The sequence below is a fragment of the Panthera onca genome, chromosome D4 (assembly GCF_046562875.1).
Source record: "Panthera onca isolate mPanOnc1 chromosome D4, mPanOnc1 haplotype 2, whole genome shotgun sequence".
NCBI classification, from domain to species: Eukaryota; Metazoa; Chordata; class Mammalia; order Carnivora; family Felidae; genus Panthera; species Panthera onca.
Genome location: NC_138351.1, coordinates 31914484 through 31930204, shown reverse-complemented (window position 1 = coordinate 31930204; position 15721 = coordinate 31914484). Strand labels below are relative to the sequence as shown.

General features: G+C 39.5%; 1 protein-coding gene across 1 annotated transcript; it reads left to right on the top strand.

Annotated features, from left to right (window-relative positions):
* The first annotated feature begins 1492 nt into the window (after positions 1 to 1492).
* FAM240B (family with sequence similarity 240 member B) lies at positions 1493 to 10263 on the top strand. The gene is made up of 2 exons (XM_060609838.3): positions 1493 to 1689; positions 9839 to 10263. The coding sequence occupies exons 1-2, from the start codon at positions 1547 to 1549 to the stop codon at positions 9930 to 9932; spliced, it is 237 nt and encodes a 78-aa protein (XP_060465821.2). The 5' UTR covers positions 1493 to 1546; the 3' UTR covers positions 9933 to 10263.
* Positions 10264 to 15721: the final 5458 nt, after the last annotated feature.

Here is a 15721-nt window from a genome sequence, read left to right as displayed (position 1 = left end):
CTCAGGCACAACACAAACCTCCTGAAACTAGAGAAGGCAAATATATTTGAGCACATCCCCTACTCAGAAAGTACAAAAATCGCCTTCCAGACCCTCCCTCAGCATCTGAGATAGTTCAGAGGGGACATTGGCAATTCCAGGCCAGCTTTTTTTAGAAAAAAATTAGCTTGACAAGGGTCATTTAATTTAATGAAGAATAACTGAGCACCTATTTTTTGTTCCAAGATATCAAAAACAACAGCAAAACAGTAAGGTCCAGGTCCTCCCTAATCTCCAGCCAGAGCTAGAGCCAGAGCTCTTGTCTGAACCAGTGCTCATCAGATGGATCTTTTCTGCAGTCCTTTGCATCTACCTGCCTGCCAAGCAGGCAGAGACGGATCTTTTCTGTAGTCCACTGCATTTAGCTCCCTGCCAGAGCCACTAAGATCTGGAAAATGGGCAATGTTCACATAAAAAGTAAACCTTTTTTAGCATTAAACATGTGCTCTTTCACGGGACACACACACACATGCCACACGAGCTTGCTCTGTATATGGCCATCTCCAGATATAGTGGCCATTTCTTGTGATGAGAATCTCAGAGCCAAGAGTACCCACTTTGAAGATGGACAGACCTAGGTTCAAAGTCCCACTCTACCACGTTCAGTTATGAGGATAGAGGCAAATTCTATTTCTCAGTTTCCTCATCTGAACAATGAGTGTAGAATCACCCAGCTCCAAGAGTTGTAGGGAGAATCAAATGCAAGTGTGTATAGAAGGCCTATCACACATTATGTGCTCAACAAATGGTAGAGGTTATTGTTATTCTGTGAGGAAAGATGGAAAGAGCTTAACATTTGTTGATTGCATATTTGCCATGTTTAGAGCTTCTGCATGTACCATCTCATTTTATATACATATACACACAACTGTGAAGTAACTGTCAAGACTTCTTTCTTTAAGTTAAAATCACAACTATCATAAAAATAAAATGAACAAGAAATAAATTAAATAAATAAATAATAATAAATTAGTCAAATATTTTATTTAATTTATTAATTAATGGGAAAACTAGTAAGGTATCACAACTAATTCAAAAAGAATTTTTAAAAAACATACAGATGTAGGATATCAAGAATACTGAAATGAATTAGAAGTAGATTAAAATTGCTTGGTATCCACACAACTATCAGTTGCATTCCCCTGGACAAAACTTATTTGACTCTTTATGTTCAAGAATCATTTGCATTACTATATTTTTTCTATAATTTCAGAGTTGTAAAATAGCTCAAAGACAATAAAATGGGGAGGCCCCTGGTAGAAGAAGATAATCTTTACGAGTTATTAGACACCTTTTTTGTTTTTGTTCATTTCAAAATTTTTTTATTATATTTTCTGACAGAACCACTATTATTCCCATTTGCAGTTGAGAAAAAAAATCATAGTGACTATGTAATTTGTCTACAGTCACAAAAAGTGTAAACGGAAGGGTCTAGATTCAAACTCACCTTTCATCACTCTAAAATTAGAGTGGCTCTAGGATTTCTTTTTCTTTTATTTTTCAGGGGATGAACAATCAATATATCCGTCGGGAAGTCTTCTGCTGTGAAACTTGTCACGAACTCAAAAGCTTCTGGGAAAAAGAAATTAGCAAACAGACTTGTTACAGGGAACTGGAGGAAGACCGTCAGGGAAGGAGCGCCCTGAGAAAGTATGTGGATTATTTCTCTACTATTTTTTAAATTAGATTTCTATAGAAATACACCAGATTGTGAATATGGGAGACTGAGTTCTATTCATTATTACTGTTCTAAGAATGCAAATGTTCAGTATGGTATGGTAACGTCAGTGCAGCCATGAGAATAAAGGAAAACAAGACTTGGATGAAGATTACATTCACAGGTCTCAGAGGAAGGGTCACCACATACTATTTAGGGCCACAGGGGAAGCAAAAGACAGAAGCATGGGGAACATCTAAGCCAGAGTATTTATTGGAGTTCCTGAGCAAAAGGCAAGGCAGAGCAGAGTAAACAGTTTAGCACTGTCTAGTTTGAGTAATTCCAGAGGGCTCTGGCTATAGATGTGCTCTCTAGTTGTATGGAACCTAGCCCTGGGGTGATTTGGGGCGGGGAAAATATGGCTTCACAGGTGGAAGTTAGAGGTGATTGGGGCCATAGACTCAGGATTGGTTGACATGCTCACAGCAGGCCTTTTGTTACCTCTAAGAAAAGGCTAGCTCTGGGCCTTTCCATGGCCAGCAAGGTTCTTATGACGTCAAAACATCATAGAATATAGAAAATTCAAGAGATGATTAATTCATCTACTCATTTCGTCTTGCCACCACATTTACCAGGGTTTCCAAATCTAGCATTATTGCCATTTAGGGCCAGATAATGCTTTGGGGTCAGGGGGCTATCCTGTGCTTTGTAAGATGTTTATCAACATCCCTCAAAACATTATATTCCAGTAGGACTCCCATTCCCATTGTAACAACAAAAAATATCTCCTGATATTACCGAGTATCCCCTCAAGGGCAAAGCCACCTCTGATTGAGAACCAGTGACTCATAAATAAGGTTGAGCCTTTTTTGTATATAAACAAAAATGAAGTTCTATTATTTATATCTTGATAAACTGAAAAAATCTTTCCCCCACCTTGCCTCTGTTGTAATCCCCAGCACATGAGGTACACTAAATTTAAGTCAACAGAACAGAACTATGAGAGATCTCACATTTGGGAAGATACTTATTAATATTCTTGGGAGAAGGCAAAGATGGTATTCCCCTCTTTGGCAAGTAAACTTGTTGTTCTAGCCAAAGGAATCTGTGGAGAGGAGAACATATCCTTATGTGAGAAGACATGTGTCACATGTGTCAACATCACTTGGAAAAAAAGAGCCAGCACCTGCTCTCACATGTGCAGAGCCTTGGAGCAGACAGATCAACTCAACTTTTCAGAGACTATCTGGGTTCTCTGTCCCTAAAATGGGAACAGCTCAGTCAAGTCGTCTATTTTGCTAAGACACCCACTCACAAGTGGAGTGGCAGCTAAATATTCTGCTGGCCAGCGAGGCACTATGTCTCCATGTTTCTGAACATGCTGAGCTGAAAACATGTGTAGTTCACATGTGTTGAACCAACATCAACTTCTAAAAATCTTGATTAACCCCTGAGGGGAAATAACTTCTCTCCTAGCCAAAGAAGAGCTCTGCCATCATTCCAGCTACATTCCTATTTATCCAGCAAGCAAAATCGGGCTTTTCTAGATGCTAGAAGAGTCACACACTAGAGCATCCAGTCCTGGAGATTCCAGGAGAGTGAGGAAAATCAGTTGTGTGGTTCATGCCATCTTCTGCCCCCAAGTCGTGGCCCACAAGCCAGGAAGCCAAATCCCATCATGAACCCTATACCTCATCTTCCCGTCCAGAACCCTCAAGGTATGGGATTAAAAGCATAATTTGTGATATCATTTTATTTTTGTCAAAATACATACACAGTCCACCTGTATATACAAGAAAAATATTAAAAGAAAATATGCTGATACTGAGTGATTAGTTTTGATTGGCAGAATGGCAGATTTTGTGTGTATGAGCTCTCCTAGCTTCTCCAAAGTTTCTACAACGATTCTGTGCCATTTTCTAATTAGGCAAAATGAAGTTATAAAAAAGGCAACTGATTGCAAATGGTCATAGAACAAATGAATTTACAAATAATTAAACAATTTTGTTTAAAATGTTAAAATACATGTTTAAACAAATCATTCTCCAGATTCCCATGTGCCTCAGAAATGACCCCCTTCCAAGTGGGTGCAGTTTTCTCTCCCCTCTATAACCAAGAGAATAAATCTTCAAAATGTGCTCATCATGAAACATTTCATCATTGTGTCCCACAAATAAATGTTAAAGAAGTGGACAGAGCCTCTGCATTGAAAATCTTAAGGAGTGAGGAAGTAGAGGCAGCTTCCTATGGTTTGTTTGCTCCTCTGTTGTGGAGTCTCATTAACCAGAGCTATTTCCCTTGTCAGCTGTGAAAAAAAGACCCAAAACCTAGTGGTTTTGTTATTATTTTTGTTAAATATCCCAGATTTATTTTCATACCAAGAGCAGAACGTTGGAATATTTGTTTAGATCTGAGAAAATAGTTTGAAACAGAGTAAGAGTGTACCTTCCAACATACACTTGCAGACCAGTGAATATCATAAACCCTGAAGTCCCTATTCTATCCCTGTGGTCTATATCTCCCATACTCCACTATACATAAGTACACTGGACACACATACATAATACTCACACTCTTTTTTGATTCTACTCTCCACTTATAAAGGCAAATTCAAGCCTCTTGAACAATACAGAAATATTCAGAGTGAACACTAAAAGACAAAAACCCTAAAAGTTCCCACCAACACCTTTGCTGATAGAACAAAATCAATATTGCTTTATGTTCTTCTCGGCAGATCTGACTAGCAAGACTTGTGGCAAAGCAGGGTAGAGTGGAAACAGGTGTTTCACCATGGACATGCTTGTTAGCACACTCTCCTGCAGGTTCACTGACAGAGGAATTCAGCCAGAGCTGCAGAGAATCAATTTATCCTGGCAACTGGTGTGTCTAGCAGAGGCCTTGGAGGCGAGATCATGAGGCGAGATGAGGGACCTCAGAACTGGAAAGCCCCTTACTCTCTCTGACAATGGCCAGAAAGAAGCAACACAACAGGAATAAGGGTGGTCCACAGAGAAGTTGAAAACTGTTTGCAAATAACTGATGGAGACAATCTGAGGAAAATCAAATGCAGTGTAGGTACTAGGACTAAACCTCCTGGTTTGTTGGGGCAGTCCAGGTGTACGCCTATCATTTTGTTACAGTTATGGATCATAATTTCCCTTTTTATTTTAAAAGTATCTCCATTTAGGGGCACGTGGGTGGTTCAGTCAGTTAAGCATCTGACTCTTGATTTCTGCTCGTCATGATCTCACAGTTCGTGAGTTCAAGTCCCTCATTGGGCCTGTACTGAAAGTGTGCAGCCTGCTTGGGATTCTCTCTCTCTCCCTCTCTATCTTCCCTTTCAGTGTGCAGCCTGCTTGGGATTCTCTCTCTCTCTCTCTCTCTCTCTCAAAATAAATAAACTTTAAAAGTGGGGTGCCTGGGTGGCTCAGTTGGTTAAGCATCTGACTTAGGCTCAGGTCATGATCTCAGGGTTCACGGATTTGAGCCCCACATCAGGCTTTGTGCCGACAGCAAGGAGCCTGTTTTGGATCTTCTGTCTCCCTCTCTCTTTCCCTCCCCTTCTCATTCTCTCTCTCTCTCTCTCTCTCAAATAAGTAAATGAACAAATAAAATAAATGTTAAAAAAACTTAAAAAAAAAAGTACTTCAGTTTAGATGATAAATTATATGGACACCTAAGTCTAAATGATCAGCCTGTAATTATAACTGAGAAGTTAAGGAGAGTCATCAGAAGGTGATATAGGTCCAACCTCCAGGAAAGAGAAAGGGAAGGAAGTGGATGCTCCCCACAGCAGCAACTCTGAGCGGTGCATTTTTACACCCATCATACCCAAGAAAAGTTAAAGCTCCTTTAATTAATGAATGTATCCACATTATATTAAAAAGTCCATTGAGTTCCATGAAATACACAGACTGCAGTCCTTATTAGTGAGCTTTAAAAGATCTCAGTGACAAGTCATGTACATTGGAGGAAGATTCAGTTATAGAAACTTTCAGAGACGCTTATAACAAGGCAGCAGTTTGGTTACAAATTAAGATGCATACTTAACAAGTATAATGGAAAATATAGCTTATGAAAATTACTAATAGGTGATATCAACAGGTTATATAAGCTCAATAAATCATCCCTTCTTTTTTTTTTTTTTTAAGTTTATTTATCTTGAGAGAAAGAGCACAAGCAGGGTAGGGGGAGAGTGAGAGGGAGAAAGAAGATCTCAAGCAGGCTCCTCACTGTCAGCACAGAGCCACGGACCCACGAACTGGTAAATCACGACCTGAGCTGAAATCAAGAGTCACCGACCCTTAACCAACTGAGCCACCCAGGCACCCCAGAAAATCATCACTTCTTAGATAAACCATGCAAGGACCTCTGAGGCAGTTGCCTGCTTATGAGAGAGAAGCCATTCTATGTTTTATCTCATCTTTCAAAGAAGCAAACTGTATTTTTATGTCCATTACCTTAATTTAATCTAAGGTAGAGTGAGGGTAGGTCTTATCATTATTCTCCATAACCCTCATTCTTCTCTCAATATTTCAACTTTCGATCTTTGGTTGCTAATGTAGCTAAGCAACAACTACACCTAACAACAGGATGACACTCCAGATTCTTTCCATTCTTTCCTGGGCCCATAATTGAGCAGAGTTTTAAGTGAGAACTTTCCAGAAGCCAACTTAGCAATAGGTGCCTGGAGCCTTCAAAATATTTATACCCTCTAAATTACTTGTCTCCAGGAATCCCTCTGAGGAAAATAGGTATATGAAAAGAGTAATAAGTATTATCATTACTCATTTTAGGGTTATTTGTAAGAGTGAAAAAATTAAGACTGAATCCAATTTTTTAAAATTCTTTATTATATAGTCTGATCTTCCTGCGTTAAGCATGCATTACTTTGCTTTAGCATTGTTATGAAATGAATTGTGTACCTTCACACATTCAGAGTGTGACTGTATTTTGAGATAAGGACTTTAAAGAGGTGACTTGGTTAAAATGAGACCTTTAGTGTGGGCCCTAATCCAATCTGACTGATGTCCTTTAAAAAAGAGGAGATTAGGATGCCCAAAGGGATACCAGGTATGCACACACACCAGAGAAAAGGTCACATGAGAGTGAAGCAAGAAGGCTATCTGCAAGCAAAGGAGAGAGGCTTTGGGAGAAACCAAATCTACTGACACCTTGATCTTGGACTTCCAGCCTCCAAAGTTGGGACCAAATAAATTTCTGTTGTTGAAGACCCCCAGTCTGTAGCATTTTGTTATGGCAACTCTATCAAACTAATGAAACCATTTACCCAATCTTTTCATTGTGGTTGTTTTTATTCTTATGAAACTAACACAAGCACATTTTTTTTTAACCAAGCATCACAAAAGAATATATAATTAGAAGGGAGTTCCTTCTTACTTGGGCTCCTAGACTTGCTCTCTAGGGAAAGCTGACATCAACAGTTTCTTGTATATCTTTCCCAAAAACTTCAAAATGAATAAGCAAATAAATGTGTGTGCTATATTTTTATGCAAGATGAGACTATACTTCTGCACCTTGCTTTTTTAAATTACTTGGAAGTTTTTCAATATCAGCACATTCAGTTCTTCTTTAATGTTTTCCATTACAATGATGTTAACAATTAATTTGACCAATCACATCAAAGAACACTTAGGTTGTTTTTTGTTTTCTAGCTTCACAAACAATGTTGTAATAAGAATACTTGCACATACATTTTTGCATACATGGACAAGAATTATGGGATATGTTCATAAAAATTAAAAAGTCAAAAGATGAGTTGGTTTTTTTTTTGGTTTTTTGTTTTTTTGGTTTTTTTTAATTTTGATAGTTCTTGATTTCTTGTCTTGCAGAGAAGTTGTATTCATTTAAACTCCCACCCTGAGTATGGGAGTGCCAGGTGGAAAGATTGCTCACGCTGTGTATTGTCAAACTCTTAATCACTATTAATCTGATGGGTGAAAATAGCATCTCACTGTTTTAAACTGAATTTAATTAATTATAAGTTTGGTTGAGATCTTTTTATATGTATAGGAAACAACTGGATTTCTTCTTCTGGTACAGCCAATTTATATCCTCTGCCCATCTTACTGTAGATTTTTTCTTAATTGATTTATAAGCACCATGCACTTCTTTTCATGTATGTACAGTTCTATGAGTTTTGACAGGTGCTTAGAATCATATAATTACCACAATCAAGATATGACATGGTTTTGTCACTCTGAAAAATCCCCTTTATGGTCATTTCCTCTGCCAACTTCCAGCCCCTGGCAACCACTGATGTGTTCTCCATCCCTATGATTTTGCTTTTTCCAGAGTGTAATAAATGAAAAATATAGTATGTATTCTTTTCAGTCTGACGTTTTTCACTCAGCAAAATGTATTGGGGATTAATTCTTGTTGTGTGTGTCAGCTGACTATTCCTTATCATTCTGTTATATGGATGTATCACAGTTTGGTGATCCACTCCCACTTGAAGGACATTTAGGTTACTTATGGTTTTTGATGATTTGAATGAAACTGCTGTAAACATTGACATACAGATTTCTGTGGAACACAAGTTTCCATTTCTCTCGAGTCAGTACCCAAGACTGAGATTGCTGGGTCATATGGTAAATGCCAAACTATTTTCCCAAATTACTGTTCTATTTGGCATTTCCACAGCAATGTAAGAGACTTTCAGTTACTCAGCATCCTGACCAACACTTCATCTGCATTTAGTTGTAAGGGTTTTTTTTAATTTTGTTGGAGTTTTTTTGATGGAGTGGGTTGAGGGGGGACATTGTTTATTTGTTTTCCTTTGTGTGTGTGTGTGGTCATTCTATGAGGTTAGTGATAACTTATTGTGTTTTAATTTGCATTTTCCTAATTATGTTAAGCACTACTTTTATGTGCTTATTTGCCATCCATACAACTTCTTTGGTAAAATATCTGTTCAAAATTTTTACCCACTACATTATTTTCTTATCATTCAGTTTGAACTTTATATATTCTAGAAACAAGTCCCTTAACAGATATGTGATTTGCAAATATTTTCTTCATTTATGGTTTGCCTTTTATTCTCTTTACAGTATCATTCATAGAGCAAATTTTTAATTTTGATACCCCCAAATATTCTTTTTTCTATGAATCATGCTTTTTGTGTTGTATCTAAGATTTTTTTTTCCCTAATCCAAGGGAAATAATGAATATGTTATTTTGTGGGGTTATCTTCTAGAAGCCTTAGCTGACAGCAGGATTCTTGCACAGAAACTAGTGACACCTTTCTGGCCTTTCTTCCCAGGAAGCAACTTTATTCATGCCAACATGGTCTCAGTTGGGTTCCTACTAGAAAAATTGAGCCTCGAATGCCACCTAGTGTAGCCTTTTATTAATTTTCTACTTCTTTGTCTCCCATATATGGGTAATGTAAAGACATAATCTGATTGGCTGGTCTCATGTTACAGAGTCGTGAGGGATATCACATACACATATAGCCAGGTTGCCTTCCCTTATCTAGAGGTCTTTTCATACAACATTTCTTAGGGAGGGGACTCTTGTCTTACATTTCATATTTAGGTCTGTGATCCATTTTGAGTTCATTTTGTATAAGATGTGGAGTATAGACTAAAGTACATTTTTTGAATATGAACGTATGATGCTCCAGCACGATTTGTTTTAAAAAAAAAATATCCTCTCTCCATTGAGCTGCTTTTGCCTCTTGTCAAGAATCAATTGGCTGTATTTGCACATACTTATTTCTGGATTCTATTCTGTTCCACTGATTTATTTGTTTGCTCTTTCATCAGTGCCATACTGTCTTGCTATACTTGTCACAGAATCAAGTAATGTGAGTCCTCCAGCTTTCTTCTTCAAAATTGTTTTGGCTAATCTACTTCTTTTGCCTTGCCATATAAAGTTTATCAATATCTACCAAAAGGTCCTTCTGGGATTTTGTTTGACATTATATTGAATCAATTTAGGAAGGAATAAATTATAAAAGCACATATTCATAGACTTTGCTCATTTATCTATTGATTTCTTCATTAATTTGTAAAAGCCATGTGTTTCTCAAAAATATTTGTTAGAAAAACAAAAGACTTCAATTGGACCATCAGATGTGGAGGTAAAAGCAGTAAGCATTTGTATTTTTCCTCTCCTCAGGCTCAGAGAAGAATGGAAGCAGAGACTGGAGAAAAGGCTACAGATGCTGGACAATCCTGATGAGAAGAAAAAGCAGACAAATACGGTGGGCTGAGAGCCTCCTGCTTCATCCACTTCAAAGATAACAAGCCACCAAGGGCACTCTTCTAGGAGAAAAATCTAACACCCAAGTTATGTTGATTTACTAAGCAGGACACTCTCTATTTGCTTTCCCATTTGTAAGGGATTTACATGTGAAAACTCCCCCAGTGCTAATGGGAGTCATTATCCAACTCAATCCTCTCTGCCATGGACAGGGTGACCGCCAGTGGGACAGGGAAGCTCAGGTTATTTAATATAAAAAGCTCTTAGAATTAGCACTCCCCAGGTTTCAATGATCCAAGTAGTGTAATTTATTTCCACATTTTCTTTTCATTTTGAAATCTGAATGTTTGATCTAAGCTTACCAAAGGCGATGATCTGGATAGGAATTTGGCTTCCCTGGGTCTTCTAGAAAAACAGAGTCAATCTTTTCTTCCTGTCACTGCTTTTTGCGAATATAGCTATTATTATGAAAATAACTGGTAAACAATACAGTTTGAAAATGAACTGAACTAATTATTTTTCCCTTCTCTTCATATGAATTCTTTTCTCATAAACATCTTTAACTAGAAACATGCAATGAAAATAAAATAATGCTTAATAAACGTGGTTGCCCTCTCTGGTATGTGCCCTGTGTTAACTCCCTCACGCCTGTCTTGTTTAGCTCTCTGGTGCTAGAGCAGCTCTGCTGGCCCCAGATACATTCTGGAATTTACAGTCACCCTCACTGTAGCCCCTTCTCAGTTACAGAGCATGACCGCAGGGTGGGAGAGGTTCTATCTGTCACAGTAGCTAGGGCTCTTCTTCCCATGGTTCCTCTCTGGGGGACGGAGAGAGGAGTCCTGAGCACCAAGGAATGCACATGGCCAGAGAGATCCTGGGAAGATAATCTGAGACAATGCTGGGGAAGGCATCCATCCCTCATAAATGCCATATAGTAGCATAAACTGCTTTCCTTGGAAAACTAAAAGGGCTTCTCACAGCTAAGAGAGCCATGGAGTGGCAAGAGGGTTGGAGAGGTGATTTCACATCCCCATAGTTATAAGATCCAGGCCCCTGCTACAGGCTCTTCTCCAATTTGGGTATAAAATATAAGCAGTAAACTACAGCTGGGAAAAATCTGAGCAAAGTTTGGAAAAAGAGGTTAATAATAAAATACAATTTTAGTAAGGACAGAGAACTATGGGAATACTTAGGGGATTCAGGTATGGTAATACATATTTCCCTGAACATAGGCGGTTCAGGGAAAGCCCACTGGGAAACTGCTATTTAAGCTGAGACCTATAAAATGAGTAAAAGTCCATCTGCGAAAAGAAAAGGGGTCAAATGTCCTGGACTGAGGAGAATGGCACATGTGAAGAGCCAAGAGGAGCATTGAACTGCAGAGCAGAGGGGACTAGGAATTCACAGGGAAGTAAAGAACTGGAAAATGTGTGTCTGTGACACAGACTGAAGAGGGAACTGTTTTATAGGAGGGTGGAAAGATGAGCAGTGGCCTCTAGAGCCCAGGCTAAAGATTCCCAATTCTGGGGGCACCTGGGTGGCTCAGTCGGTCGAGCATCTGACCTTGGCTCAGGTCATGATCTTGCAGTTCGTGGGTTCGAGCCCTGCATTGGGCTCTGCACTGACAGCTTAGAGCCTGGAGCCTGCTTCGGGTTCTGTGTCTCCCTCTCTCTCTGCTCCTCCTCTGCTCATATTCTGTCTCTCTTTCAAAAATAAATATTAAAAGAAAAAAAAAGATTCTCAGTTCTGGATTGAGCCATTGACACAGGTTTTAAGGTAGAAGAATGAAATAATTAGACTTATATTTTTAAGTTTTTTGAATTTTGTAATTCACATACACACATATATATACTTTCATATAAGTGCATAAATGATTATACCATACATGTTGGTAGGCTTTTATTAACTGTTTCTCCTTTGTTTTCACCGTCTTAACTTGCCCCCTCCCTTTTTCTGCACTCCCTACCATCTGCCACCCCTGTACCCTGTAACCCATGTTAATAGCCTGGTTTGAGTCCTCCTGTATTTTCTCCATGTTCACATGGCTGTATACAGAGACACACATTCACAATTACATTTACTTACACATTCACACAGACATACACATACACATACACACACATACTCACACACACTCTACATCTAAAGGGCATTGTGTGAATGTGTTTGTGTAGTAACGTTTTACAAAATAAGATCACTTTTCTGCATCTTGCTTTCCTCACTCAACCATTCCTCATATAAATGCTTCTAGGTGGGGCACCTGTGTGGCTCAGCTGTTGAGTGTCTGATTCTTGGTAACGGCTCAGGTCAGGATCTCAAGTTTTCTGGGATATGACCCTGCCTTGAGCTCTGCACTGATAGTGCAGAACCTACTTGGGATTCTCTCTCTCCCTCTCTTTCTGTCCCTCCCCATCCCCTCTCTCTCACTCAAAACAAATAAATAAAACATTAAAAACAAAAATTTTTTTTAAATAAAGATAAATCAATGCATAAAATAAATGCTTCTAGGTCAATTTAGCTCCAATTCATATTTTTCATGGGATCATATTATACCCTGATGTGGATGTTCCATAATAAAGTCAACAATTCTTTTAGAGATGGACAGTCACATAATTTTCAGGTTTTTATCATTCAAACAATGAAGCAGCAAATATTCTTATTCAAAAGTCCTTTATTCTAGTGGCTTTATGCTAGAAAATAGATATATTCCCAGGAATGGGAAATGAGAACAAACAGTATTGCAGTTCCTACTTATAAAATGCTTTCCAGACAGGCTGGCAAAATACCCATCTGAACAAGCAGTCAATAAGAGTTCACCCTTCTCCCCGTATCACTGCCAGGAATAAGTGTCATAGCTGCTCTTTGTATTTTCTGATCTGAGGGATGACGTCACTTGATTTCTCTGGCCACTAGTGTTGGGGTTTTCTTTTCACTTGTTTGTTTATTAGTTTAATTTCCTCATCTGTGAATTATTTAGTCAGACTGTAATTTTTCTAAGGTTTGCCTTTCTAAGTCAATGTGTATAAACTATTTATACATTATAAAACCTGACCCATGGATTATCATTTGCATTAGCAGTCTAGAAGGCAGGGATGGCTTGCTTAAACATCCATTATCAAGTCTGAAAACCTCAAAGCTATAAGGAAAAAGTAGACATATTTGTCTATGTAAAAATGAAAACCTTATATGTGGTGAAACATACCCTAAGCAGTGGTTTTGATCTGCAAGTTTAAATGATCATTTGACTGCAATTGGGAAAACAGATTAAAGGAGAAGTGGCAGGAAGTGAATTAACAGATTGTTTCCAATGTCTACATGGCCAAGAACAGGTTTGAGCAGATAGAGTGGACAGGTCATGCCAGTTAACTGAATGTAGGGAAGCAAGGAATGGAGATTATAAAAATATAAATGTTAACTTATTTTAACTAACATTTAATTAACATGGGTTAAGTAAAAAGAATATGAGCTCAGAGAGAGCACAGCTGGATCTGTCACCACTGGAGACCTACCTCCTCGGAACAAGGGTGAAATCCCTGAGCTATGCTTTCCTTATCTATAATAATGGGCATACTATCCCCCATTTCTCACAGTGGTTGGGATTAAATGAGCAGATGTAAAAGCATGTAGAGCAGGACCTGGTACAAGGCAAGACCTTATGTACCTCACCTCTCTTCCTCGTCCTATCTCTTCCTGGCTCTCACTAGGCTGGGCTCACAGAAAATTGCCGGAGTCCAGCTCCAGCAGGTCCAGGGGTCCCCGAAGGATGAATGGCGTCGGCGAGAATAACAAATGGACACAGACAACAGCAGTGTGTTAGACTGGCGACTTTATTGTGGCAAGCGTGGCATTATATGTGTTAGCAATTTCCTTGTAGCATGCGTCATCTATGTTTCTCGGCTTTACCTGATTCTAAAAATGTTCCTTTGTGTAATCACCCATTAAAGAACTTCATGCTTATTTCTTTGTAACGTTTCATCCTGCTTTTTTGTTTATTGATTAATTTCTTCATACTACTTTCATTATGTATCTATGTTTATTTATAGTTTATAAAGCGTTTGCTTTGCTATTTTCACGAAAGGTCATCTAACTCTCAACACCTCAAGTGGAACGTTTACAGGGACATGACTTCTTAATTGTTCCTATTTGCGGTACAAGGACAAGTACAAATTGTACTATTTGCGGTACAAGGAACAAAAGTATTCGCTTTGGTCTGGGGTGCCGGGAGGGAGCCAAGAGGGCCCTGGGAATCCACGCCCTATGCGCTCCTAGAGAGACAAGGTATACCTAGGAACTAATGAACCATTCTGTACCTTAACCCACCAGATCCAGTTATCATTAGGAATGCCTCCTGGGGGCCAAGTGGGCCTAGGGGCTGGAGTAACTTGTATCCATGGATACATTCCTTTGTTGCTAGAGTGGGGATTTTGAACCCATTTGTCCCCCTCCTTAGCTGGGAAATATATGGGGCTATCCTTCCTTTAGGTAGAGGACGGGCAGGTAGGCGTGGCACCAGCTGGATATAAGGTTTCTTTTTTGTCCTGGGGGTCATCCCCAGAAAATATCCCCGAGTTTGCCCCCATGGGTTTATTTTGACTCATCAGTGCCAATTGGACATTGGGGATGGCCATGATGAGTAACAGAAGGGATACCAGTAGCTTCCCATTCGGAGGGTCGCTGTGCGTTGCCCTTCTGCCAACCACCTGGGCTGTCACATCAGGAAGGCTGGATGGATCATGGTTCATGTGGGGCAGTAGTAACCAAGCCTGCTTGCTGGTCAGAATCACTTTTTTGAATTTATAGATCCCTGGGTTCCACTCCCAGAGATTCTTTTTTTTTTTTAATGTTTATTTATTTTTGAGAGAGAGACAGAGAACGAGTGGGGGACGGACAGAGACAGAGAGGGAGACACAGAATCCAAAACAGTCTCGGGCTCTGAGCAGTCAGGCTCCAAGCCCTGAGCTGCCAGCACAGAGCCTGACGCAGGGCTTAAACTCCGGAACGGTGATATCATGGCCTGAGCTGAAGTTGGACGCCCAACTGACTGAGCCACCCAGGCGCACCTCCACTCCCAGAGATTCTAATTCTGTTGGTCTGGTGTGGGACTCTGGAAATTTTGTATTTTTATCAAGCTTTCCAGGAGATCACGATAATTAGCCAGACTGGGAAACAGCTTTCCCAAAGGGCATAGAATCTAGTGGAAAAGACAAACGGTTAAAACCAAGCCAGTCACCAGGCTGTACATTAAATCACCAGAACTTAGTCATCCTGCACAACTGAAACTTTGTGCCCTTTGGCCAACATCTCCATTTCTGACACTGCTCAGCCCCTGGCAACCGCTGTAGTTAATAACACTGGATTGTATACTTGAAATTTTCTAAGAGAAAAGACTTTAAGTGTTCACACACACACACACACACGCACACACACACACAAGGTTTATGTGAGGTGATGGAGATGTTAATTAGCTTGATTGTGGTAACCATTTCACAAAGTATGTATGTATCAAAACATCACATTGTGTTGGGGCGCCTGGGTGGCGCAGTCGGTTAAGCGTCCGACTTCAGCCAGGTCACGATCTCGCGGTCCGTGAGTTCGAGCCCCGCGTCGGGCTCCGGGCTGATGGCTCGGAGCCTGGAGCCTGTTTCCGATTCTGTGTCTCCCTCTCTCTCTGCCCCTCCCCCGTTCATGCTCTGTCTCTCTCTGTCCCAAAAATAAAAATAAAAAACGTTGAAAAAAAAAAAAATCACGTTGTGTACCTTAAATATATACAATTTTTACTTGTCAATTATACTTCAATAT